The sequence below is a fragment of the Lacerta agilis genome, chromosome 16 (assembly GCF_009819535.1).
Source record: "Lacerta agilis isolate rLacAgi1 chromosome 16, rLacAgi1.pri, whole genome shotgun sequence".
Lineage (NCBI taxonomy): Eukaryota > Metazoa > Chordata > Lepidosauria > Squamata > Lacertidae > Lacerta > Lacerta agilis.
The window spans coordinates 28,686,612-28,714,399 of record NC_046327.1 but is presented as its reverse complement, the minus strand read 5'-3'; the positions used below and the strand labels follow the sequence as shown (position 1 = coordinate 28,714,399).

The 27,788-nt window shown below is 41.9% G+C and overlaps 2 protein-coding genes across 10 annotated transcripts in view; one reads left to right on the top strand and one right to left on the bottom strand.

The window, feature by feature from the left end:
- Nucleotides 1-15,624, top strand: part of SUPT20H (SPT20 homolog, SAGA complex component) — a 28,204-nt gene extending 12,580 nt beyond the window's left edge. Inside the window, exons 13-23 of one of the 9 annotated variants that reach the window (XM_033173954.1) lie at nt 298-455; nt 1,530-1,562; nt 3,828-3,945; nt 4,512-4,620; nt 6,065-6,220; nt 8,123-8,192; nt 9,535-9,689; nt 11,230-11,285; nt 12,492-12,608; nt 13,179-13,287; nt 15,025-15,624. In XM_033173954.1, the coding sequence (XP_033029845.1) occupies nt 298-455; nt 1,530-1,562; nt 3,828-3,945; nt 4,512-4,620; nt 6,065-6,220; nt 8,123-8,192; nt 9,535-9,689; nt 11,230-11,285; nt 12,492-12,608; nt 13,179-13,287; nt 15,025-15,137 (1,194 nt within the window). In that variant the 3' untranslated portion in view covers nt 15,138-15,624. Of the gene's footprint in view, nt 1-297; nt 456-1,529; nt 1,563-3,827; nt 3,946-4,511; nt 4,621-6,064; nt 6,221-7,879; nt 8,193-9,534; nt 9,690-11,226; nt 11,286-12,491; nt 12,609-13,178; nt 13,288-15,021 lie in introns of all 9 variants that reach the window. The other 8 variants (XM_033173953.1, XM_033173952.1, XM_033173950.1 and 5 more) reach the window with 8 other exon arrangements.
- EXOSC8 (exosome component 8) lies at nt 15,272-27,624 on the bottom strand. Its single transcript, XM_033173956.1, has 11 exons — nt 27,572-27,624; nt 25,651-25,687; nt 24,388-24,451; nt 23,401-23,474; nt 21,914-21,959; nt 20,907-21,012; nt 20,783-20,828; nt 19,771-19,867; nt 16,447-16,564; nt 15,907-16,013; nt 15,272-15,605 (listed from the first exon to the last, which is right to left on the bottom strand). The coding sequence occupies exons 1-11, from the start codon at nt 27,610-27,612 to the stop codon at nt 15,490-15,492; spliced, it is 852 nt and encodes a 283-aa protein (XP_033029847.1). The 5' UTR covers nt 27,613-27,624; the 3' UTR covers nt 15,272-15,489.
- Between the last annotated feature and the right edge of the window lie 164 nt (nt 27,625-27,788).

Here is a 27,788-nt window from a genome sequence, read left to right as displayed (position 1 = left end):
TAGCGTATTTGCAAAGCTAAGCAGGGACAAGTATGGTTTCACATTGGATGGGGGACCGCTTGTTGAGATTCTTGCATCGCAGGGGGTTGGACCAGATGAGCCTTGGATGCCCCTTCTAACTCTACAATTCTGTGGTTCCATTATTCTTCCTCTAGAATTTACTTGGAAGCAGAATTTAAAAATGCACACCCTGCCTCTTTTCTCAAGGGCTCTCCAGGGGTTTGTCTCCTTTTAATCTGTGAATTGGAGGAATCTTTTGAAATGGTCTGCTTATGTCAGTATTTCTCTCTTTGACAGGAAATAAAAGATGATTATGTCTTTGAATGTGAAGTTGGCAGTCATCTTCAGAAAACAAAACTGACCATTTTTCAGTCGTTGGGAAATCCATTATACTATGGTAAAATACAAATGATTAAAAATGACGAAGACAATGAGAGCTCAACAATTCCATCACAGTAAGTGGCCTTCATCTTTGTTTTTTAGAAAAATAAAATTTACCTGTTACTGTTTGAGTTATTGAAGAAATGAGGGTTAGTGAGGGAAGACAGCTAGCCAGCCCCTTCAGCATAAGAACCATACTGAGTTAGACCTTGCAGCCCAGTATTCTTTTCCAAAAGTGTTCAGACAAAAATCTCTGGTACAATCAAGCAGAGCCTCAAGGCAACAGACCTGTGGCTCATTCCCAGTATCTGATATTTTGAAATACACAGCTTCTGAATATAAAGAAGTTTCCATTTGCAGCAATGACTAATAGTCGTTTTATTTATTCCATTTATATTGCGTCTGTTCTCCAAGGAGCTCAAGGCGGTGTACATGCTTCTCTGTCTCTCTCTCTCCACCCGCCATGAAAAAAGTTAGGCTGAAAGATGGTGACTTCCCCAAGGTCACTGTGCGAACTTCAGGGCTGAGTGGGAATTTGGACTAATGCACTGTAATGCAGAATGTTCCACCAACGCAAGGATTTATCCTGTGCAGTGGAATGTTCTGCTCCTCTCCTCTCCCTGAGCTCTCCCTAATTCTGGTCTGGGGTTTGCCCAACCCTCCAGAACAGGTTTGGGGGTGGCATGGGGTGTGCAGGGGGGCAAAGGGCAAAGTCCCATTGTGTTAGTGCTAGCCCAAATATCTGCAGTCATACCTCGGGTTACAGACACTTCAGGTTGCACGTTTTCAGGTTGCGCACCGCACGAAACCCGGAAGTACCGGAATGGGTTACTTCCGGGTTTCAGCGCATGCGCAGAAGCACTAAAATCGCGCTTTGCGCATGTGCGGAAGCGCCAAATCGTGACCCACGCGTGCGCAGATGCAGCACTGTGGGTTGCGAACGTGCCTCCCACACGGATCACATTTGCAACCCGAGCGTCCACTGTAATTGAATACTTCCCCAAGTTTACAGTCCTAATCAACACTGTAATTAAAGCATTAGTCCACACTGGTTTTATAATAGTGTCCACCACAACTGATCAGATGTATGTCAACTCTTCTTTTTACCTTAAACAAATCTTTTAATTCCTGTATTGTGTCCCCTACAGTTTTCTTATTGGCTCAAAGACAGAGGCAGAAAGGTAAGGGGTTCATCAGTGTTTTTGTGATTCTCCATTCATGCTTCTTAGCGCTAGAATTAACATCTAACCTGCATTTTCTGTGTTGATATCCCAACTTTGCTGTTGGAACACTGTGGGCTGGATCCATGGAAGGAGATCCCATGGAAAGGGACTGGCAAAAGCTGACTTTGGGGCCCTCTCTTGCTTACCTGCTCACTGAAATGCCACTTGGAAGGGTAGGAAGTCCTGATGAATGAAACATGCTTGGTCTGGGGGAAGGGGGAATCCCTAAATATCAGAGGGAGACCCTTAGGAAAGAAATAAGCTTTTTATTGGGCAGTCAAGGGGAGGAAGAGGTAGAAAAGTCAGCTTCCTCCAGCTCACACTTCCATGGGCATTATTCTCACTTTTATAATAACAGTATATGTACATTTTTTTTCTTTTTTTAAAAAGGACTCTTGGTGGTACTAGGTGAAAGTTGCCAAAGCATCTTTCACTCTTCTTTGTGTTCCGTAGTTGAAATGTTTCTTACATGTTACTGAAACCCTTTTGTTACTACAATTCTGGGGAGGGCGAAATTTCATCCCTCTAATAACGCAAGGCAATTTGTCATCCAATCGTACTCCTGTAATGGAACCTGACTGCTGTTTCTTTAATTATACCATGCTAACTTGGGACGCGGGTGGCGCTGTGGGTTAAACCACAGAGTCTAGGGCTTGCTGATCAGAAGGTCGGCAGTTCGAATCGGGGTGAGCTCCCATTGCTCCGTCCCAGCTCCTGCCAACCTAGCAGTTCGAAAGCATGTCAAAGTGCAAGTAGATAAATAGGTACCGCTCAGGCGGGAAGGTAAATGGTGTTTCTGTGCGCTGCTCTGGTTTGCCTGAAGCGGCTTAGTCATGCTGGCCACATGACCCGGAAGCTGTCTGCAGACAAACGCCGGCTTCCTCGACCTATAGAGTGAGATGAGCGCACAACCCCAGAGTCATCCGCGACTGGACCTAACAGTCAGGGGTACCTTTACCTTTACCTAACTTCATTAGTCATTTATTATCTCACTTTAAATATTTCTTGTTTTGCTAAGAACTAAGTTCTCCTGCAGAATCTATTAGACAGCTTTATGAGCTGTGTTTATTTTCTGTTCCATCCTCCCTTCATCCTTGCACGTATACCCTTGCTCACTAGCAAGCTTTTATTCCTGAACAGTCTCCACCCATTAATTCTCCTGCTCTCAGGTCAGCTATGTGGAAGATGCCGGCAGCTAACCGCCACCTCTATGTCGAGACTGTTTTTCCTGCCGCAGTCTTCAGCTTGATAGCGACCCTCGGTTTTCTTTGTCCTCTTCTTCAGGAATGAATTCTGTTCCTGAGATCTATAAACTCGGTGCCATGAGGCCAGACCTCCAAATGTTGCAGGGCTCCAACTCCTGTCAGCCTCAGCATGGGCAGTGGTCAGGGATTATGGGAGTTGTAGTCTAGCAACATCTAGAGGGCCACCATTTTCTCATCCTGGTTTTAGATTAATAGTTATCAATAGACTAGCTTCCGTGGTTAGTGCTGGTCATTTTCTGCATGACAGCATGAGGATTTTCATTTTATTTTTTACAGAATTTGGAAAAACAACATGCACATAATCCAAACTCTTTTATTTTCTCTAGCCCTTAATGGTTTCAGCACGGTGTTTGGAAATGGAAGGAATCTCTGCTAGCTCAGTTGGTAGAGCATGAGACTCTAAACCTTTGGGCCGTGGGTTTTAGTCCCATGTTGGGCAAAAGATTTCTGCATTGCAGGGGGTTGGACTAGATGACCCCCAAGGTCCCTTCCAACTCTATGGTTCTGTGATTCTGTTGTGTGTGTGTGTGTTTTTTTTTTAAAGAAACCTTCAGTGTTCATGGAAAAGTTTAATCCTCTACATGTTACCGTGCTCATCCATCCCCTGGTTGCCTTTATTCGTTATGCACACACCTAATTGTGCTGCTTTTTGTACTATCCCAACCCCATCTGCTTCTCAAAATAAATGTAGAGGTTGGTAGAAGAGGATGCCAAATTAGACTGTATTTGTAAAAGAGGAGAATTTGAAAAAATTGCGTAAAATCTGCTCATATCACTTTAATTATCGTTGCATCTTAGGTATGGTCTTTTACTTCAGTTCCATAATTTGTTGATTGGAAGTAATGAATAGAGGAAATGCAAGAATATAGAAGCCTCTGCATTGTTTTGGTTCTGGAGACGCCTTCACCTAGTACTTATGTGATCTCATAAATAACCTCTGCTTCATGTTACATTACAGAGTAGTCAATCAGTACCAGGAGCTAGTTCAAAACGAAGCTAAATGCCCAGTGAAAATGCTTCACAACTCCTGTGGATCTGTCCATCTAAGCCAGCTCTCTCCTGGGAAGGAAATGGAAGTAAGTTATTAATGAATGAATTAAATGACACCTTTGTAACTCTTTTTAAAAAAATGCAGTGATTCCATAGGATTCCATTTAATCTCAGTTTACAAAACAGGGACAATCATTTTTTCCCCCCTAGGACTTTTTAACTGCTTGGCTCTTGCCCCATCCACTTTCTTCTATCTTAAGACTCTGCTTTTCCCGATATGCATGAATGAAAGCCATGAGGATAGGGCTAAATCTGTCCACAGGTGAAAATTTGGCCCCTTTTAATTACATCTTCAAGTGCAACCCCAGGAATTGGTGTTGTAGAACCAAATCAGCCCTAGCCAGCATAGCCCAATGCCCCGTTCTGTTTCCTGAGCAGTCTGAAACGTTTTCAGAATGTTAGGAGAGTGGAACTAGTCTTAAAATAGAGGTACCAGAGAATTGGCACGGGTGTTTTGCAGAATCAAAAATTAGGAACTCGGATGTTCGTTCTCCTGGCAAATTGAGAAAGGGAAGAACAAAAAAGAATGAAAGCTGGAAGAAAAGTTTGACATCTAGTAAGAAGGGTTGTTGTTTTTTTGTTTTGCTTCTAGCAGCCTGAGAGTGTGTCAGGCTATATTCAGTCTTCAGTGCTGGGGAAAGGTGTGAAACATCGACCACCTCCCATCAAACTACCTTCAAGTTCAGGAAGTAGCTCATCAGGTAATTCTTGTTTTTATTAAAATAGTAGGGTAAGAGAGCAGAAAACATCACATCTGGCAACCAATGTTCCTCTTCACTTTTCATGTCTCTCTAGCATCTATGGTGGTTCATTTACCAGAAGCAATATGTTTAGTGTTAACTCTGGAGGTGTATACTCTATTCTGACCAAACTAAGCCTCCTGATGTATATTTTGCTCAAGGAGACTTAGTTTGATCAGAATCGAATATACTCTTCCACAGTTAACTCTCAATATATTACTTTTGGTAAGTGAGCAACCATAGCCGCTAGAGAGCTGTGAAAGTTTGTGTCCTGGGCTTTTTAGGCTTATCTACCTATGTACTATCTGAAACCAAAAAGGCACATTGGTTGCCAGATGTGAAATATATTTGCATTAGTTTCAGCTTTCCTACCCCTTGGTTTCTCCTTTGTTTCAATTACTGTGTATCTTTGAGAGAGTAAACCTGGCTGTGCTTAATTTTTTTGTTTCTCAGTGTCCAAATACGTTTATAAATTTGCCTTGCTCATCCCTTTACGTGCTGTTGCAATACAGTAGCAACGGCCAACCTCATCAGCTTTTATTAAGGTACCCCTACCTGGCTAAATCTGCTCAAGCAGATTGACTTAAACCGCCGTCATGCCCTCCCTGGCAACAGTTTTGATTAGGGAGAGTCTGCCCTCTGAATAGACTGGCAGCTACCCCTTCCACTGGGAAATGAGGTGTAGTCAGGCTTCGGGAAAACGGCTTCCTCCCTCCCTTTGGCCGTGGATAAGCAGAACAAAGCAAAATTAGTCTCTTACCATTTAAAGAGCTTTTAACGATCACAGCTCAAGAACAAAGAGTCCATCTTGGAGAAGTGGTGCTCCCAATTAAAGTTTCCACCCTCTTCCCCCGTAGTCACTTCCGTCTTGCAACCTGATCTCGCAACCATCATGCTTTTTGTGCAGCCACCCCATCTGTTCTACGTGACCTTGGACTGATAGGCTGGACACTTTCTAGCGAGAGAGAGAGTCTGTTAGCTCTCTCTCTTCCAGTTCTTTACTTTGCTGTTCACCCACTCCCAGTTCTCCCCAACTTTTTTCTTCAGAACTTTGTCCCTCTGCAAACCACTGTTCCAAATCTATACTGTTCTCCTGCTCCTGGGCAGGAGCAGGGGGTGGGAGACGCTCCCACCATTCCTCATCAGAGCTGTACTCCTCAGCCTTGTCTCTGACAGGTGTCATCCTAGAGGGTCCCTCATGCTTCACACTTTGGCACAGGAAGGGGGTGAAGACGTCTACATTCTTGGCAATGTGTAGATTCAGGTTACATTTTGCTGCAGGCAGCAATGGCAGATGTTGCTGTGCACTTATTTTGCACATCTGAAGCGCACACTTTGGAGAATAAAGTACTCTTTTCTGATGTTGGTTCACAGAACGTAACATGGATTATTCGTGCTTTTTCAGGTAATATTTTTAGTTCACAGCAGTCAAGTGGCCACCTAAAATCCCCAACTCCTCCTCCTCCCAAGCCTCCCACCGTGTCTCGGAAGCAGTCTCTGGATCTGAATCAACTGAGCATGCTTTCTCCAACCGCCATGTCTCCTGCAAGCTCGTCACAAAGTGAGTCCCGCCCTAAATTGTCCATTAAGTCTTCCTAGGCTTCTCGTGGTATAAACTTCCTAACCAGCTGATTGGAGAATCTAAATGTCCATTGTACCCTAGATTGTGTATAAAGTTTGCATCACTTAAGGCAGGCTGTATGTACTGTATGTACTTCGTTCGCTGTAACTGTACTTGTTTCTCTGTATAAATATATGTATGCACCGTTTGTGTATACGTTCTATTCCGTTTTATGCAAGAAGCATTGGTCCCTCGCTTTGACACCGCCTGGCAATTAATGTGACTGTAGAAGCTCCCAAAGTGCAGCCCTTTCTGCTAGTGTATAAACAGTAGCTCATTCAATGCCTCCTTAAATTTGCATTTTTTTAAAAAAGCAGCTAAAACTTCTTAAATGTCGTCAAATACGGTGCAGTTGTATCTCTGTGTATGTAAATAACATGATCAGTCTCGAGGTGGTGATACAATAAACTACAAACTGATTTTTTAAAAACACTCCTATATCGTTTTACAAATCATTGCTGATGATGAAAATGTAAGAATAATTTCAAGACAACATTTTGCTAAGTGTTTACCCAGTTGAGTGGCAGCCAAGTTTTAATTTTGGGGCAGAATCACTGCATCGCTGTGGATTTTTACCTACTTTTGAAATATTCACATGTCTCAATAGGTAGTCAGTAGCTCGTAAGCCGAGAAAGAGGGAATCGGTGAGAATAGCTCATAGCTGCCTGCTCAGTTCTTTAGTCTGCTGCACAATGTCCTGTCACTTTGAGTGTGGCATAATCAAAAATTGTCTGGGTGGCTCAAAAGGTGTCATTTTTCTGCCTTCCTGTTTTGCACAAAGAAAACCTGTAAGGAAGCTTTGATCAATTTTCAAAGAGTTTGATTCACACAACCCTCTCCCTTCTTTTTATGTTGCTAGTAGTAATTGTATAAATCTGTTGCACACAGTTGTTGCTGTAAATAAGGCTTTGCTCACAGCTTCTGGACATTCACATCTCTTTCCTTTCTTTCTGCAGGACATGAAAGCTAAAAAAAACAAAACATAATACGAAAACACCTCAAGAGCTTTGGTTTTTTGTTTTCATTCCATTGATATGATGTCATCATGCCAAATTTATGCTTTAAAACACACAAGTGTTTGTTTTCTGCCACAAGCACTGCTACTTCCTTCCTTCTTTTGCAAATTAGGCCTAAATTAAGCAAGCTGGTTACCGATAACTATTTGTACTGTGTCCCCGTCCCCCCCGGCCCCCAGTTTGATCATAGTCTGTGTTTTTTGTTCAGATCTTTGTTTTATGATGCAGATGTTCTATTAATGTGTTGAATGCATATATTTTTGGCAAGCAAAATGCTTTGTTTAAAGGTATCTCTCAAACCGTTCATAGCAGTTGCACAGCTGTTCATAAGTGCGTTGTCAATGTTAGAACGACTTAATGGGAGGGTACCTAATCGGTGTTCATTTGCAGGATTAAGCCTAATGATATTGTTTGTGCACACCTGTAATTAACAGCAATTACTAACCCTTGCGCTTCGCTGATTATTATTTTTTTTAAAACTGGAGCAAGCAGTCAGAGCTAAGTAAGATTCCACGAACCTTATTTTGCAAAAGGACTGGCCTTTTATAACAAACTAGTGCTTTTTATTTTTCTCAATGAGCAGGGTCTGGAACTCCTAAGCCATCTACTCCTACTCCAACCAACACCCCTTCATCGACCCCACACCCTTCTGATGCTCAGAGCTCAACTCTGATTACCCATTCTGCCTCCCCTACTCCCCACGATTCGGGCTTCACCCCTCAGCCCACTTTGCTCTCCCCGTTCGCTCAGCAGCAAATGTCTCTGAGCCAGGCGTTGCCTGTAATGACCATTCCTCTTTCCACCATGGTAACGTCCGTTACTACAGGAACCTCCTCCAACCAGGTCATGGCAAACTCTGCAGGACTTAACTTCATCAATGTAGTGGGCTCTGTGTGGTAAGTTGCTTTTGTCTACAGCCCTTCACACTTCTCGATTGTTACAGTAATTTTGCCCCAGAATTATGCTGTTCTGGTGACACAATGCCAGGCTTGAGAAGGGCTTGCCAACCCTCGTCGGCTCCCTGTCTGTGAAAGTGAATGCTTTATGCTCTGCGTTCTTAAGTATTAAAAGATAACCGTAATTGTGTGGAGTTGGCGCAAAAAGCAAAGACTTGCTAAAAGCTTCATTTTTTCTTAGCTTGGAGACGTCATTCCTTGTTAGATTTGAGAGCTTAAAGTTAACTACAGTGGTACCTCAGGTTACATCCTCCGTTAACCCAAAAATAACACTTCAGGTTAAGAACTTTGCTTCAGGATAAGAACAGAAATTGTGTTCTGGTGGCGCAGCGGCAGCAGGAGGTCCCATTAGCTAAAGTGGTGCTTCAGATTAAGAACAGTTTCAGGTTAAGAACGGACCTCCAGAACAAATTAAGTTCTTAACCCGAGGTACCACTGTATAACACGTGAAAAGTGGAAAGAACAAACAATTTCATCTAAAGACGAGTGGCAAAATAAGTTGATAGAATACATAGAATTACAAAAGTCAGAGATCAGGATTAGACACGGCTGAGGGTAGATTACTTAAAGAGACATAAGAACCAAATGTCGATAAGATCTATGAGCAGCACAGTAATTAACAACCAAGAGAAAGACTAGAATGAAATATGGTGGTTAAAGAGGATATGCAGCATAACAAGTAAATAGGATGTCACGGAGGGAAGGGATACAGGTATTAGATGGGTGATGAGATTTACAGTCTGTATTGAAATATTGAAAATAATAATAATGAAGAAATGGTTTATTTCAACATTATTCTCACTGTCATTGGAGTTGTGTTTTAGGCACTTTTTCATATGCTCCCTAATGTGGGAGAGTTCATGCGGTGCTGTGGGAATGTCTAAACCAGGGTTTCTCAAACTTGGGTCTCTAGCTGTTTTTGGACTACAACTCCCATCATCCCTAGCTAGTGGGACCAGTGGTCAGGGATGATAGGAATTGTAGTCCAAAAACAGCTGGAGACCCAAGTTTGGGAAACCCCGGTCTAACTAAAAGGTAGCATCTAGACAGTGTGGAGAAATGGACCCGTTTCTGATTTATTTTAGAGCGGTAAATTTTACTTGCAAGTTTCAGTACATTTTTTTTTCTATCTGAGTAATAAGACATAATTAAAATCAGCTGGTGATTGAAATATATAACCTCAACCGTAATGATGCAAATGTCTTTGCTGTGTTAGCAAAAACGGTGCTTCGCGCTGTTTTACGACATTCTGGTCTCATGCTTGCTCATTCCTTTTGCACAGTGGAGCGCAGACATTGATGAGTGGCTCAAACCCCATGCTGGGGTGTAGTACCAGTGCAATAACCCCTGCAGGCCTCAACCTAAGTGGCATTTTACCATCCGGAGGCCTGGTGCCAAGTGTGTTGCCTGCTGCAGTGCAACCACCCTCACAGCCAGGTCAGTGGGAAATTCCATCTTGCTTGAATGGGAATGGCACAGTGTGGGACTACTTTCACTATAATGGGAAAACAAAATCAAAAATTCTTTCCAGTAGCACCTTAGAGACCAACTGAGTTTGTTCCTGGTATGAGCTTTCGTGTGCATGCACACTTCTTCAGATACCTTTTCGTGTGCATGCACACTTCTTCAGATATTATAATGGGAAAAGTCATGTAAAAACTACAGTACTTGATTGGCTCATTAATGACCCATGTAGTCAGTAATAAAAAATTAGAAATTACTTTTTATTACAATCGATAGCATGTGAATTAGCCATCTCCAGGGCTTTGGGAAAATCCCTTTACGCCGTGTGACTGAATCTCCTAAATACAGTCGTACCTTGGCTTTTGAACAGCTTAGTTCTCGAACGTTTTGGCTCCCGAATGCCGCAAACCCAGAAGTGACTGTTCCAGTTTGCGAACAATTTTGGAAGCCGATTGTCCGACGCAGCTTCCTATTGGCTACAGGAGCATCCTGCAGCCAATCAGAAGCCACAGTTCGGTTTTTGAATGTTTGGGGAGTCAAACGGACTTCCAGAATGGATTCCGTTTGACTTCCAAGGTACGACTGTACTGTAAGAAGTTCATGTGTATATGTTGGCTACCTTTTTTCTTTATTCGCCATTTCTCCTTGGCCACTTCAGATCTTAATAAATTCCAGATGACGGGTTCCTCTTTGCATGATAATGTAACTTACAGCAGGTCTTTCTCAAGTGTTCATCCATCTGCTGAGATTAGACAGGCTGTTGCCAAATAGTAAAATCAATCTTGCTTATCTAGGCTTTTAAATTTGGTGCATTGGTATGGTATTGGCTGCAGCTTTTAGAGTTTTTCACTTTTATCTGTCACCACGCAATCTTCAATTTTGCTCTGTTGCAGTTTGTTTTCTTTCTTCATTTATTTAAGAGTTTTATGTACCACCCTTTAGAAGTTAGGATGCAGAGTACCTTATATCAACAATAATTTAAAACCACACAACAGAATAAAAATCAAATATAATGAAAGTAATTCCATAACTTCCTGGTTTGTTTAGTGTTTTATTGATCTGTGATTTGTGAGCTGCCCCACACATTTTGACCTGTTGGGTATAAATATATCAAATAAGTATTAAATATATGATTTGTATGCTTGCTCTCCTCCAGACTTCAGAGAAAAGGAACTGGATTCAGAGTTTGGGTGCCATTGTTCTGTGCATTGAAACCAGATAATATATGAGAGGTTCAGTGCAGATGCTCTCAACCAGTCTTCTGAGCCTTAAGATCGTATTGTTGAATATATTTAATAACCAGATTTTTTGTCTCTTTTGTTGTTGTTCTAAATTTTGGCTGAGTCAATGAGACAATTTTGAGAAAAGCTTTAGTTTAATTCGAAAGGGGCGGAATATTTTTGCTTTTTATCAGTAGCTGCTGTTCTACTATTACTCAGCAATACAATTCTACCTCTAGTTTGGATGTAACTGAAGAGGGGGGGAAATCACAATGTTCTCTTAATCTCAGCAGGTGGCCCTTTTGGCTTAAAAAATGCTCCCGGCCTTCGCCCTTTGAATTTGCTACAGGTAAATATTCTTTGGTAATGTATGTTGTCCTATTTTTCTATATTGATTGGGAAATCAGTTCTTTGATACTGGTTTTCCGAGGGGCATATTAGATGAGAATTCAGATAGCTCCATCCCCTTTGACTGACAATTAAGAACATCCAGGCTGTTGAAAGTATTTCATTTCAATTTCACATATGCAGATGGTTATCTGTCTCCCTTGGTGTATAGCAATAGGAAAGCAAATGATAAGAATGCTATAGCCATGAAACGTTGAGGACATCAAAGCTAGAACTGCCTGTTCTTTGGAGACCTGGGTATCAGAATACAGTTCTCTATCAAAAAATTACAAATCAGGAGGCTGTGAGTTCATAGGACCTGGGGGTAACACTCTTGCCCACTTGCCACACTTCCCTTGCAGTCTCCTCCGCCCAGCTGTTTTCCTGCCAGCTTGGGAAGCGAGACACATATTTCTTTACTCTGCAAGGAAAAATGGATAGGGGGAAGCAGTTGAAGGGGAAATTCAGCAAGCTGGGTTAAATGCTATTTCCAGCATTTCTCAAGTGCAAATTTTGCAGCTATTAGCAGAGATTCAGGTTCTTGGGGGGGGCCTAGGCTGGACATGCAAGTCTGACCAAATGAGTAGAATGAATTGTGGTCTGGCTGACAGTGACTGGGTGAGCAGGTTAGACTTTTTTTGTGTGTGGCTGCACAAAACGTAATACGTTTTCTTTGCTTTGGGCTTCTTTCCTGATTGTGATTTTGATCTAGATGCACCACACTAGAATCCCCCAAATTTTGTTGAAATGGGGGAGGGGACTTCACCAGGAGGGATGCTGGCCTGCTGACACCAGTCTTGAAAACAGCAATACTAACTTTTTGTGAAGCCACAAATGAATTTTTCAAAGAATACTACAGTGGTACCCCGGGTTACATAAGCGATCCGTTCCAGGTCGCAGTACATAACACGGACGTGCGTATCACGAATGCATGATTAAAAAAAACCTGGAAGAAGCGCGATTTGAGCGCTTCTGCGCATCCGGGGGTCGTGTGTGCTCTGGAAACACTTCTGGGTTGCGGGCGTTCACAACTCTTACGTCCGCAACACGGGGGGTGCGTAACCCGGGGTACCACTGTAAATGTGATCTCTGTCTTGGTTGTGATGTAGCTTATCATAGGAGAATGAGGCAAACTGACCCATCCCTCCCTTGTCTTTAAACCGAATAGCTTCCAGGTGGCTCACTGATTTTCAATCCCCTCCAGCAGCAGCAACAACAGCAGCAGCTATCCCAGTTTTCATCACAGCAGCCAACAACATCTAGTTCTCAACAGCAGGGAGATCAGGTGAGGCATCCCTGTTGAAACTAATATTATAAGCACATACATGCTGCCTGTGGGAATATGTGTAGAGAGATAGTTACTTGTAGCTACACATGAAAAGGACTTGGAATAATGACAGTCAAGGTCAAGAGTTAACCTCATCAAAGAACAATTGAGCAGCTAAAGCTACCTTAAACTGAATCAAGCCATTGCTTGCTGTAGATTGAAAACGTCTGTTTTGACTGGCAATGGTTCTCAGCAAAATCTCTTTCCTAACCTTCAGAACCTTATTCTTTTCCCCCATGCCCCCCCCAGATCTGCTCCATGGTGTTGGGTGAACCCCCAGATAAGATGGGAGTGGTTCCATACAGGAAGAGGTAATCCTGTTGCATAAGCAGAAGTTCTTGCTTCCCATAGGCATCTGGCTGGCCACCAAGAAAGCAACAGAGTTCTGGGCTAGGTAGACCATTGGGCTGATCTATCAGGCTCTTATGTTCTCGAGAACATTGTCCAGTGCTGAGTGTTCCAGTATTAACTTAACCATCCAGGGGTCCGTTACCTTTTTTACCTATTAACCTCCTTTCTCTTTGCCAGGGTTCTGATCAGGCTTCCACAAATCAAGACCAGACCTTGTCAGCTCAGCAGTCAACTGTAGTTAACCTGACCGGAGTAGGGAATTTTATGCAGCCTCAGGCAGCAGCAGGTATGTTGCTCAAGCATCCTTAAGGGCTGTTTTGCTGCAAATTTGTTTTTCAACCACTGTTGCCTTGGAGGTTGGGTTTTTTCTACCTATGCTCTATACTTTCTTTGTCATACAGCATGACACCACCAATAGACTCCTCCTCCAGGAATAGCCATATCCCATTGCTTCCCTCCATTCCACCAGGTTTCCATTACATCTACTCTTGTCTATGGTCTCCTTTAAAAGCATTCCATCACTCCCCTTGCGGCCACCTGTTATTATTGTGTCCATCTTTAAATGCATTTTCCCTTGCAGACCTTCAGTTTATTTACATATGGGTGTTGCATCTCGTTTCCTTGTTCTAGTGTGTCCTCATTTGGAATACCTGGAACATTTTCATCCTTATCCCCTATGGAATTATCCCAAAACCACGTCGAGCTGCTGTCCGTTTTCTGCACGAGCCAAGTTTTAAAAGCTGCTCTGCAACTTTTTGATACTCCTTTCCTACAGCTTGCCTCTGCTTTGGTTCAGAGCCCATCCTCTTTCTACAGGCTTCCTTGTCCAAAAACATTTCCCAGTGCTTAACACAAACCCCCTCCACCTGACCACCAGTGTTGAGAGAGACTCTCATCATTTCTGAAGGCTATCTGGCTTATATTTTACTTTCCACACACAAGTGGGACTGTTTTTTCTATATAAAATGTGCAAACTGTGGCTGCTTTGTGTGAAAAAAATAACTGATCTAGAGTGTATTCATACTGAAATTGCTAACTACCACAAGTGGTTACAAAAGCCATTGGCTCTATCCTCAGTGTTCCCACATGTAGTGGACAGGGCTGGTTATTTTGACTGCACTGAATTACATAAGCAAGAGTGCTCTGACTGCATGATATATGACCTGTCTAATCAAACACTTGTGCAGACAGGCAACATCTAACCTGTTTTCACCAAACCTTGTCCACTGGGCATCATATGGGACAGGGATAATAATAATTTATTATTTATACCCTGCCCATCTGGCTGGGTTTCCCCAGCCACTTTGGGCAGCTCCAACAGAATATTAAAAACATGATAAAACATTAAAATTTGTCCTAAACAGGGCCGCCTTCAGATGCCTTCTAAAGTCAGATAGTTGTTTCCTTGACATCTGATGGGAGTTCCACAGGGCAGGCACCACTACCAAGAAGGCCCTCTGCCTGGTTCCCTGTAACCTCGCTTCTCGCAGTGAGGAAACCACCAGAAGGCCCTTAGCACTGGACCTGTGTCCAGGCTGAATGATGGGGATGGAGGCGCTCCTTCATGTATACTAGAGACATGGTTTATTTGTGGGGAGTCGAAACTTGCTTGGTTGCTATCTCTCCTTACCCAACAGGCACTTTTGACTAGTGGCCAGGGCAGCCCACCTGTCCAAATTGGCCCACAAGGTTCAAGGAAATAAAACATCTGGGCCAAAAAAAAGCTCCCTGCGTCTACCATAGTGAGAAGTCTAGCTAACTTGATAGTTTTCCTCCTGTGACAATAAGCCAAGCCTTTAAAAATTGGTAACTGGGTTTTTTTTAAAGTTCCGAAGTTCATTTTTTAATATATCCGAATTTCTGTTCCTGCCTTCGTGTGAAGACAGGTGAAAGCCATATATTTTCTAATTATTTCAAACGTCTCATGTTGAAAAAAGAAACCCTGATGTATTATGTCATTATTTTTTCTTGAAGTGAAATCTCAGCTCTAAAAAGTTTCTACTTTTCTCCTTCCTGGCAGCAGTTACGCTTCTTGCACCTTCAAATGGTTATGGCGGTGGCAGCAGCACAAGCACCTCAACTACGACACAATCATTCAGGCAGGCAGTCAAAAAACAAAGAGAAGCACCTCAGTGATTCTGCATTTGAGATAGAATGTACTGTATATTTAAATTTAAAGGGGTTTTTAAAATAAAAATATATAGTTTTCTGGGGAAATTGAATGTTGAGATTACACTGAAGCATGTGGGATTGCAATTGACAACAACAAATCCTGAAGAACAATATTTATTTCCCTAACAAAAATTTGTGGTTTTTTTTTATAAAAAGTCATAATATTTTAAGAAGCAGTTTGCAGTATTGTACATATTTCAAGGTGGACTGATATTTTGAAATAATTGAGCTTTATAAATGTAGTCTCTGTTTGAGATAAGGAATTTGTGCAACGTAGCAAATACACTTTTTACAAATTACTTAAGAGACCCATTGTTTATGTTGGTTGTACACTTTTGATCACTTTATCCATTAGTTTCTTCACTTCTTTGTGCCGTACTGTTGCCCGGCTGATACAGTCTTGAAGCTTTGTGCCTGTTATTACACTTCCTCCTTAAAAGGAAATAGGAAAAAAGTCAGTATAATTCTAACATTTCTATCACATTGGCTTTAAAAAAGGGGGCAGATTTGAGAGCCGCCACACTCATGAGTTGAAGCCTCTTGCATATTACAACTTCATGGAGTTTAAAGCAATACTTAAAATGGAGATGAAAATGAATGCAGAGCTTTGGGGCAGCTATAGGTGCAGTTTAACTATGCTGCATTCATTGCAGAACTGCAGTTTGCCAAATATTTTTAATGAAAGACTGATTAGTTGACCTATCCACAAAGTCATTACAGTTTGGCACAGTACCTGGCTTATAAACAGAACACAGGTTGCCTTCTTCATCTGTTACAATAGTTATATTCCCAGTTGCCAGGTCTTCCTCTTCTGCAGTTGGGTCAACAATTATTACTGTGCTTTGAGGACACACAAAAATGCGAAAGTTGGAGTGACTTTATAGAAGAGGTACAGACATATTGTTTGCAAGATACAGGAAGAGTTATACAGGAATTTGCATGGGTTTACACAGTTCAGTGCTATTCTGAGATAGTCTTAATGCAGGAGAAGAGTTAACAGCACAGCTGTTTTGCTCGTTCACATGCTCCCTGAAATATTCTATTACAAAGCTCCAACAGTAGACTGCTCTTGAAATAAAATTAGGTTCTTACAAGAGGGTGATTAAAAGTAATAATAAATTCTTAGAATGGTTTATACAGTGAAGGTTTTACTAAGCTGATACTCTCAGAAACATTGAAGAAGCAAAACCATCATACAAGAGCTATAACATGGTACCTGCCCCCCAATATTCTCCAGTCCCGTTTCACATTTAACATGCATTAGGAAACTTACTCAAGCAGCACAAATGATGTAGCCACTGGTTGCTTTTTAATAGTTAAAGGAGTCTTCTCTTTGAAGTTAACTTCTGCTAACCCTGTTTCTTCATTTACAGTAACGGCAGGCAAATGGACTGAAATAAAAGAAGCAATTATTGAGAAAGCAGGATTGAGGTCTTCCTTTAAAGGGGGGATATTTTTTGGTAGGGGCATTCTGGAAGGAATATGCAGGACTATGCTTCTGACTCAGAAGTACAGAAAAACATAGAAATACTTGATTACTGTGTATTTGTCATTAGCAACCAGAACTGAAGTGTAAAGTAAGATATTTAGGGTGCCTTAAGTCTCTGAAAAGGTGTCTCAGAAACCATAGGATAAATTGGATTTCTCCAAAGGTAGAACTCTGATGTCTGTAGGGCCAATGTATCAAAATGAACCTCCCTTTGAAAAAGAAAAAAATGGTTTTTTCAACCAAAGAGAGAGAGAGAAACCACACTTGGAAATAGATGTAGGAACACAAATCTTCCCTCCATCCTTACCCTGCTGGCAGAGTCTTAAATTGTCTTTGTATCTCCGCTGCCCCGTTAAGATAAATGATCATATTCTTTTTGCAAACTGCAAAAGAGCAACTGAGGGAAAGGCTAGGATACTGCACAGTGCAGGATTTGAGCTAGGTTAGAATTTCAAAGCTATTTGTGGTTTCTGATTTCTATTTTGGCAGGTGAGATTTACAAGACTTGAGACACAAATAGGGGGAAAACATATCTGAGAGACTGGGTCAATAAAAAGCCAAGTACTTTTGCTTTTCAGTTGGGTTATTGCTTCTTCAGCTTGCTTGAAGGCTTTGCTGACCCCTTTTCCTGCTGCTCCTTCAGTTTGGTTTCCTGTCTTTTGCTTCAAGCTGAAGCAATCCTGTCTTCTCCAGCACACAAGCTGCCTCTACTCTCACTCACATTGCTCTCTTAACACCTTCTTTGCTTTTCCTAGTTTCCTGTCCTCCATCCTTTTCAAACAAAAACCCAACGCCTCCTCATTCATTCCCTTTTCAACTTCTTCATCTCATAGCACCTCCTTTTTAACTCTATATTCCAACCAGGCAGCATTCTGCAGCTACGGTCAAAATGCAGATTGCTCAGTGTCCGACTGTCTCTTGCAGCAATCCCACATGCATCGGGCTGCCAGGACTCATCCTGTGAAATGAACTCCAGCACCGCGCAGCCTAGTTCTCCCTCTAGGTGGATGTTGCAGTGCCATTCCAATACCAATCAAATCTCAGTATTTTCCTGGCCACCAAATGGCACAGGAACATTCCATAAGCCCCTATTTTCCTGACTGATGGCAATGCTGCAAAGGGAACAACAAACTAATTGACAAGAGGTACCTGCTCTTAGAGAATTCTAATACTTCTGAGGCTCCCAATTTAAAAGATGCTATTGCTGTCAAGTTTCTGTACAGAGTAAAAGGAAAGGAAAGGGACAAATGCTCATAAAAGTGCAGCCCCCTCCTCATTGTCCTCTGAACCACCTCCTGTCAAGGGGAAGAGCCATAGGAGGGTAAAGCATTGACTTGATTCTGAGAAAGCTATAGTGCATAGGATCCTTCCTTTAAGGTAGTTGCTTATTATTCCCCAGATCCTGTTTTGCTGCCCAGAGATTTATCCTCTCACTGACCCAACAATCAACCTACTCAAACACTGAGTTCTCGGGTTGACCCAACAACCAATACTATGCACATGATCCTCTTCCCGTGAGAAATCAATTGTTTTTTCTGGAATCCAGCAAGAAGTAAAAGTATTAAATGTACACAAGGTGAAATGGATTGCCCCTTTACTAAGTAAGAAACCCAGTAACTTTGCTCAAAGGCTTTCCATCCTTGAGCAGACCACAGAGGACCTTAATATCACTGCTTGAAGTACCTACAGCAGCTCTTTTCTGATGCCACTTTACCTATGAATGGGAATGAGGTTTTGAAAGATTCAGGAGAAAAATGCAGACAGGCCACCTTACAGCAGGAACCCAAGGCATCCACTTTTATCAGAAGCGCCTCTTCAGGTTCCCTGTTTGCATAAGCTTTCCTTCTTTTGCTGAATGATCCAACAGAAAATCCAAACCAAGATCCAGCCACGCTTTGCAGAATGTATCAGAAACTCACTAAGCAATAGCTTTCATTACTGATGCCACCCTCAACTTTCCCCACTTTGCAGCCTGGTCCCTTGCAACTAATGCCTATGGCTCAAGCTATGAAACATGAATACAGCTTCAAGATCTAACTTGGCTTCTGTTCCCTTAAAGGAAACCAAGTTGTCTGAGGTGAAGGCACTGGAAGGTCCTTGTGCAAACAAAGGAAAATTGCAAGACCGTGCCTTCTGTCCCCAAACAAAACAGATTCCACCCATATCAGAAAGAAAGAGGAGAAATAAGTAAAGATACCGTAAGTTATGTGAGATACAGCTTTAATTAATATTTAGGTTAATAACCAAGATAATGCGCTCCATCATCCCATCTGTCCTTTGGGATTGACTCAATAGTTTTGGCCAGACCTGCAACTAACCTTTTTTTCTTTCTTTTTTTCATCATTGTCTACCATATTTTTCTCATGCTTTGTGCCATTACGGAAATTTTGTACTACTTTGTTTTTGTGAAAAAAGTTCAATAAAAAACTTATTTAAAACAAAAATGTGAATACCCGGGGTGCCTAATGTCCTGTCTTCTGTCCCAGTCTGAAACTGTTCCTGAGCCATTACTCAACTGTCTAAATGCCCAGGTTCCAACCTGAAAACACATCACCTTGCAGGGAAAAGCCTCAAGTTTCACATTTTGCAATCACTACAATACAGAGAATGATGGGAGCTTTATCCCCTTCCGATAGCCAGCTCTGCATAATTCCAGAGATAGGGGATCTTAAGGCCAAAGCCTTCCTATATCTCAAAGATTTACTCTCTCAGACCCTCCCAGACATTTCACCTGGTTTCCACCTGGATGCTGCTGCCAACTGCAGTATTCCAGATATGTCGGGGGAAATCCGGACATATGGCAACCCTGGTAGTGCCACACCTCTCATGAAGGTTAGGGATCCAACTTTATGATTAGTATAACATAACATAATTCTAGGGTATTGTGGGCAATTAAAATCACAGCTGCTAACCTTCAGAGGAGCATTGGAAAAAGGGAACCAGAGCAGTGATGCCAGCAGCAGTGGACACTCAATTGCTACCCAGTTGGCTTATATCTCTACTACCAAGGTTCAGACCTTCATAGGAAACTCACTGCGTACTTTTAAAAATACCAGATGGCAAAATCTGCAACCGTTTAAAGTTTGCAACTATAACTGGGCAACTTACCATTTTTTAAGGCTGCTAGTAAAGCACACATACAGGCATCCAGGAGGTTTCCATCATAGTCTAAGCATATAATGTCGCAGTATAGAACCCAAGCAATCTAAGGAAATAAGCTCTGTTAATTTAAATACTGAAAAGGCTCTTAAGGGGCATCACAAAAGTGAAAAGGTTTGAAAAAGTAAGTAAATGTGTTCCTTCACAGGACTTTCCCAAAAACTAAGAATGAAACAAATTAAAACTAAAGATGGCAGGCCATTACCCACAAAACTAAAGTCCCAGTCTGTAAATGTACACAACAAAATGCAGCTATAATGTACTATAACTATAACAATGCACTATAACTTCATAAACATTCACTGGTTCTTGGACAAGAGTACTGGCTGCCAATTTGTTTCCAGGCCCAAGGCAAGGTGCTGGTTTTGACCTTTAAGGCCTTTGTGCAGCTTAGGACCACCTTTTCCTATATGAAGTTGCTTAGATTTCAGCACCTTTTTCTTTTCCCAGGCATCTCTGCATTATACTGTATTACAGGAACATCAAACTCCCAAGAGACTGCAATCTACTCCCATTATAAAAAAAAACTGGCAGTGATCTACCCACTGGATTGACCAAAATTATTGAGCTTTTTTTTTGGGGGGGGTCTATCAGGATCACACAATCGACCAGGAACGCCCCGCGATCAACTGGTAGATCACGATTGACCAGTTGGACATGCCTGCTGTACTGTACAGTTAAATGTGGACTTGGGAGTTTATGGAAGTTGTAGTCTGGTGGAATCTGGAGGACACCATATTAGTTAGCCCTGGGTTATAGGCTTCCTGTCGTAATAATAGGAGTAGGAAGATATCACAATAATTAATTAACTTACCCATATATCCATGGCACATGTGGTAATGTAAAATAACACTTAAAACCTTTCTATGTGAGCTGGAGCTGAACTGGTTCAAGGGTGCTCAACTAGTCCTCAAATCACTCCCCGATTAATATTCTTCATGAAGACTTAACTTTTACTTACCTTCTCCTCTACAATGCACAGGTCTTCTTTCTGAACCATCTGTGAACTAAACCAGTAATGCAGTGAAGACAAAAATCCATTTGATCTCCCCATTTTTATTGAAAAATTAAATAACATTTCTTACTTTTCAATCACATCTGCAATGAATTGACTAGCCGCCTGAGCCTCTTCCCCTGGAGGTCCAGGTCGAAACCTTGATGAACAGAGTGGAGGAAGGTCCACGTTAGGAACTGAGGAGGGAAAAATGTGAATCAAAAAGCAAATCGAATAAATCTAGTTTGAAACACGTCTCTCACTTGGTTGTTTATTAGCGGAGAATGAAACAAAAAAGCTATCTAAATTTTATTAAAGTGCAAGGTTTGAAGTGGTGGGGGAATAAGAAGCTTCACTAGAAGCTACAAAGTACAGGACTATTCTACAAAATAGTGTAAGCTGCTGTAAGATAGAGCAGTGTTTCCCAACTTTTTTCTAACCATGGCCGCTTCAACCTTGTTTCCTGCCTGTGGCACCCCCATGGGCATAGCCAAGGAGGGCAGCGGGGGACTACTATTATATACATTTCCCTGTGGAATTTTGTGGGCTTTATTTGAAATTACTTCATTTTCAAAATTTTGTGCTTTTGTGAACTGCCTGAAAAGTGCAACTTAAAAATAAATTGCTTACCAGTAGGGATGCATAGGATTAGTACTTTTACTGCAAGATAATGAATGTAAAATCAGCAGCATAGCAAGCCGCTCGGGGCGGGGCATTCCGAGTGCCCTCCTGGCGCCATGCCCCATGCTGCTTTTTTCGGCAGCGCTGGGCCCGCTGGAGGGTGGTCACGGTGGAACGGGAGGAAGCAGCTGGGGCGCCCTGCAGGCTGTGCGCCACCCGTGTCCCACAGTTTGGTCACCCTCCGGAAGCTGCTGCCCAGTGAGGACCGCCCCCCACCCCTCCTGAACTACACTACTGTGTAAAAGGCAAGTATAGCAATACACCAATACGCTAATTACATTTCAGAATAAGTGTAATGTTGTAAAACATCAGGAGTACCATGAATTGAAATGGAATTGCCAAAGTATCATTCTAATCACTAGAGAATCAACAAAATCACTTGTTGTTTCCGGAAAATAGTGGCTAACCAAACCTTACCAATATATCCCTTGTTACTGGAATCAATAGGGGGTGCTGCAAATTCCTGTATGCAAAATGTTAAGAGGAAATGTTTAGAAATAGCTTTTCTTGAGAAATAGCTTTTTTCTTAAGTTCAACGCACATTTGGGGATCAATGTTTATTTCCCCCATGTTCTACAAATATTTAAAGCAGTTCATTATTATTTTAATGACAAAATGTACACATCATCCATTAAAATGGCAATGGCATTTCTAGTATTGCATTCTCATTTATTCATGATGTAATAAATTTAAATGGAAACATTGTAAACAGCAGGCTGGGGAGCTTTTTCCTATCCGAGTATAACACTTTAATTTTTTTCATGCCATTTGATTAAACGTGGGACTAATTTTTGGTTCTAACTGTTTTCAGATAACTCCAAATTCTCTTGACGCTTTAACATTTTCTCCCACCCAGCTTCTAGCGAATTGCAAAACGCACAGCATTTAACTCTGATAATTTAAAAATAGCAGAAAGGCAAAAATTCCAAACACACAATGACTCTAAATTGGAGTGGGCGGTGCTTCTGATACACGGGCCAGACAGGCCGTCCCCCACCCCAGACCTGCTCCCACATCCAGCCTGTAGTTTCTCCTCCACACAACAGCTTAAACTAACTGGCATCTATGGAAGCTGATTTTTAACCCTAATTGTTGTAGGGAAGGCAAATGAGCAGAGGTTAGCTCCCACTGTGCCCTTGTGCTGCAACCTTCCTGAAAATCCCCCTAGTGCACCAATTAAGTTTAAAGAGATGGGGGAGAAAGAGGGGGGTGCATATGAAAAAGAGAGCAGAGCAGTGGCTCTGGGCCCTTTGCACTTTTGCCTCCATCCCCACACTGCTGCCATGCAGTCCCTGAGAGATGTCCTCCAAGGAAATGTGACACACACACACACACACACACACACACACAGCTTCTCTGGCTATCAAATGTTGCATACCTGCCCCCGTAGGCAATATCCAAGTATTCCGTTATCCAAACAGCCAAGAGATTGCGCCTGCCAAATGGGCAGAGACAGCCTCAGGCGTAGTCAGAAATCCCTACCCTGAACAGTTCTGGTGGATGCTGCTTTATAGACACTATGGTGGGACAACACAGCATTTCTACTGCTTGTAGCAAAAAAGTGCTCTGTGCGGCAATCAATGAGCTACAACACAAGTTGCATGTCACCTGTGGATAGCCAAGGGCGTTTATCCACCCTCTCAATTCATCATCTGGGCTCTTCAGGAAAGCAGTTATACAGAAGGCCCTTGGAAGACAATGATTTGGCTTAGCAATAATGGAAAACTGGTTGCTTGTTATGGGAATGCACCATAGAAAGCCTCAACTTCTGTGCTTCCCTCATTCCCTTTCCTCCTCTTTCACACATGAAGTTTAAAGTTTCCTTTTGTGGTCAGGCAGATAACTGTCAAGTCTGCTATTTTAAGTTAAAGTTTAACTTAAAAGAAAACTATTCATGAACCTACCGCCTTAATGCCGCATATCACTGTTGTGTTTCCTAGCTTCACAAGGGCAGAGCCATCCGCAGTTGTAATTGAACCTAAAAAGAGACCATTTAACAAAATCAAAGCTTTCTACCTGTGAAATAACCTTTGCAAATCACACTGGCAGCACTAACACTGCTTGCAAAATAAGACACTGGTTACAAATAGATTATTAGCTATTCAGAGTTGTTAATGCATTCCATACTTTGCTGAATATTTTTTTTTAAGAAAAATTGTAAGATTTGTTTTCTTGTGACCCTGCCTTTCTATAATTCTGCAAGAAGCCACTCTCCTTTTGAATTCTTACTCTCTGGAATCAGAGGTATATTTTCTGATCCCTTTGGTTGTCATGGAGAATGAGAGTCTTGAGGAAGGGAAATGATCTCTTAGGTGGGATCCATTCCTTGAGGGACAAGCAGTTATCCTCTCATGCTGAGGATACTCCTCCAGGGGATGGAGGAATTCTGGTAGTGGATGACTCATTTGTTAGGAAAGTTGGGTGTGATGGACAGGCAGATCATAGGGGGAATTGCCTGCCAGCTGGTGTCAGACAACTGCTTTTTGTTACATCATTAATTAAATCAGAACCTGTCTTTGGTGAGGGTGAGAAAAAGGAAATTTGTACTGTATCTGTGTTACACTTCTATCAGTTCCCACAGGAAAAGTTCCGCAATACACAGAAGACCGTACAGTGGTACCTTGGTTTACAAACTTAATCCCTTCTGGAAGTCTGTTCTTAAACTGAAACTGTTCTTAAACCGAGGTGCGCTTTCCCTAATGAGGCCTCCCGCCGCTGGTGCCCTTCCACTGTTCAGCTTCCATTCTTAGACCGAAGTAAAAGTTCGCAAACCGGGACACTACTTCTGCTTTTACGGAGTTCGTAAACCGAATTGTTCGTAAACAGGGCTGTTCTTAAACTGAGGTACCACTATACATTTTAAGCACGGAAGTCTACCAAGAAACACTCACCTATGTTGACAGTTGTGGTTCTGAATTCACCAAGGTCCCTTCCATCAGGACGGCAGTTTTCTTTCTAAAAAGATCATAAAGTCTCACATACAAGCAACTAATCTTATCCACTAGCAATGTAAGAGCTTAACTAAAAACCAGCATTTGATGGACTGCTATGATGTGTGGGCAGAATCCAAGAACAAAAGCGTTTTTTTCCTGAATGCTTATATTATATGCACATTTTTTGTTATTTAGATTTTATTTTATCGAAGTGATTTCAATTAAAAGAAATAAGTGATACAGGAATAAAAGAAGGAACAGTAAGGGGGAAGAGAACAACAAAGATATATATATATATATATATATATATATATATAATATTTATGTGCAAAAATGCAATATACAATATTCCTATACATTCTTATATAAATTGGTATTATCAGGCCATAGCAGATAAAAACCCATCTCTGAGTACAGTCCAAAGTTTGGCACGTTCATGGAATTTCAATCTATCTCTCACAACTGACAATATGAAAGTGCCAAATAGGAACACCCATTCCTATATCAGTTATTACATAAGCCAATATGACATTAGCTTCAAGGTTAACTGTCTTCATTTTACATGCAACATTGTCATATACTTGATAAATGATACGGAGGAAGTTGTGGTTTTGCATGACCTTCCAGCAGGGCTTCTCCCATGCCGTGAAATGGCACTGCAATGCTACAGAGGTGCCGGAACGCACCAAAGAGGTACCGGAACTCAGCTCCGGTGAGTTCCAGATGAAAAAAAAAGCCATGCCTTCTAGGTATATGAAAATGAACTGTAAAATTGGCTAAACCAGATGTGCAAGCAGCTTCTAGTCTAGTCAACTGCACTTCTAAGAGACTTCTGATACAAACTTCCTACCACAAAGGGCCAATTCAGACAGCCACCAACCAGATTTTCTTTGTATGTAAAATCCTACCTGAGAAAGACATGAACATGTCATGTCTGAACAATTTGGGTCTCCTTGCATTGAATTTGCTGTGTAGAGACCCAATTCCAATGCTAATTGGAAATCTAGCAGTCTGAAAAGTGGGAAAAGCATGCCCAACAGGCAAATAACATCTTACTATCCCACGGTGCCTTGGGGGGAGATTTTCTGATCCAGTCCAAAGGTGCTGGAAAATCAAAAGGCCATTTTGGCTCATCTGATTTTGAAATTCAAAGATATAGTTCACTTTTAAAAAAGCAGGGCCAACAATGTTTTAGCACACACAAATGCACACTGTACTCACTAAGAATCTTCTGTAATACTCCAAAGGTTCCACAGTTCTGAAAACAAGAATTGTAAAGACAAAATGTTTTGCAAAGAGACTGCTTGCAAAAAGACAAAGGGCAAGACCCACACCAAATAATGTTTACAGTAGACCCAATGAAATAAGTAGTACAAAGTAGTCATGACTTACTGAAATCCCTACTCTGAGTAAAACTTTGCTAAATATGTGTCTTGTGGGGAAATGGAGGAGTGCGCCCTTAGGGGTAAAGTCAAATCGCTGTAGGGTTACATTGTCTGCAATTGTATGGTTTTAAAACTGACAAGCAGCTCTGTGATGCTGTTTCAATTTTACCTCCAAGAGTAAGATGGAGCCTAATTATTATCTATTTTGGAAAAATGGTTATTGAAGTTAATGAATTCAGCTGAGATGGCAAAGTTGACATGCTTAATTTGAGAATAATCACTGTTGGCATTTACTAATGATTGGAAACCAAATTCTGAGAATATTAATAATCTGAAATGGATAATGAAAATTAATAAAGAAATATTTTAACTGCCTTGACAGATGTGTCCTATTAACTCAGATACAACTAACCTCAAATGTGAATTTGGTTTCAGTAAAAATAACTATTTTTGGAGACTTTGCTGCTTATAAAGGATCACCTAAACATTACCGTTAATTACACCTCTTCAAAGTGGCCTAGTGCCATGATGGTCTTTGACATTGAATTTATGTAGCCCTCTATCTTTTTACATGAAAAAGCATGTGTGTGTGTGTGTGTGTGTGTGTAGAGGCTTTTTGTCTTCTCTTCATATACAATTATTTTCCATTATTGCTCTATACGACAACATGCTCAATGCTTGGGCTATGCTGCCATCCTTTCTCTTTATGTGCCATCCTACATTACCAAAACATAATTCTTGTTACGTCAATAACAGATTTTTCATACACTTTCCTCTGCCAAAGGACACTTTCCCTGCTAAGTCTAAGAATTGAATATACAAATCCTATATATGTGCTATATGAGCACTTAAAGTATTAGGTGTTACACAGATATCTACTGACCTACTTTATTTGTTCCCACTTGGGGAAATAGATTTTTTGTTTTCAACTCTAGTGAGGATAAAATTGAACTGAAAGTGAGAAAATTGGCATGGGAAAGGGAAGAGAACTCCAGGTATCAGTCCAGCCTCATTCTGGAGATGTATTCTGCAGCTGACCTCCTTTGTAACGTTTTATTTTGAAATCTTTCAGATATTTTACTATTCTGTTATGTTGCTTTAACTGTATACTCTATATTTGACTTTCTTCAGATTATTTCATTTATATTTTATTGATTTAATTTGCTGTAAACCGCTTTGAGATTTTTCTTAAAAATATAAAGCGGTATAGAAATTTTAAAAATAAAATAAAAAAATAAAATTATCATTCTTTTAAGCACGCTTGTGCATTGAAATATTTATTCGTATTTAATACAATTATTTTCCAGAATTGTTCTACACGACAACATGCTCAGTGCTTGGGCTATACTGACATCCTCTTTCTTTTTCTTTTCCTGTGCCATCCCATAATTCGGGGGGCGGAAACAAGATTCGCGCTTGCTCTCCGGCAACGTGAGGCAAAAAAAAAAAGGCGGCGAAACCCGCCATGAGGGAACGGCAGGTCCTCGGCCGGCGCCAAGAACCTGAACGAAAACTCCCGCCAACTGCTCCACCCTCGTGTGGTTAGTTAGGCGTTCGCGCCCCAGGATCCCGGCGACTCGCTGCGTTCACACGTGCAGAGCGCTTTCACGAGACCAAGGGGAGGGAGGGGGGAGGGTAGCGGCGAGGGCCTGGGAAGCAGCGACGCCGTGTCTCGGCCGCGGGCTCCGGCTGAGAACCCAGAGCTCGGGCGCCGTGAGGGGAGAAGGGGAGCCGCCGCTCGAAGTGAGTTCACCCACCTGAAGCCAGCCGCCGCCGCCGCCATCGCCATCGCCATCATCGTCGCCTCAGAGGAGCTGCTGCTTTCTCGGCGGTTGCTGCAAGGCCTCCCAGGCGCAGAGGGCGCTACTGAGGCGAGGCCGGAAGTGGCCCTCCACGGGCGGGGGTGGGGTTCTTCGCAACGTTTCCGGCAGGGACGGTAAGCTGTCGTTGGCCGTCAGCCTCTCACGAAACATA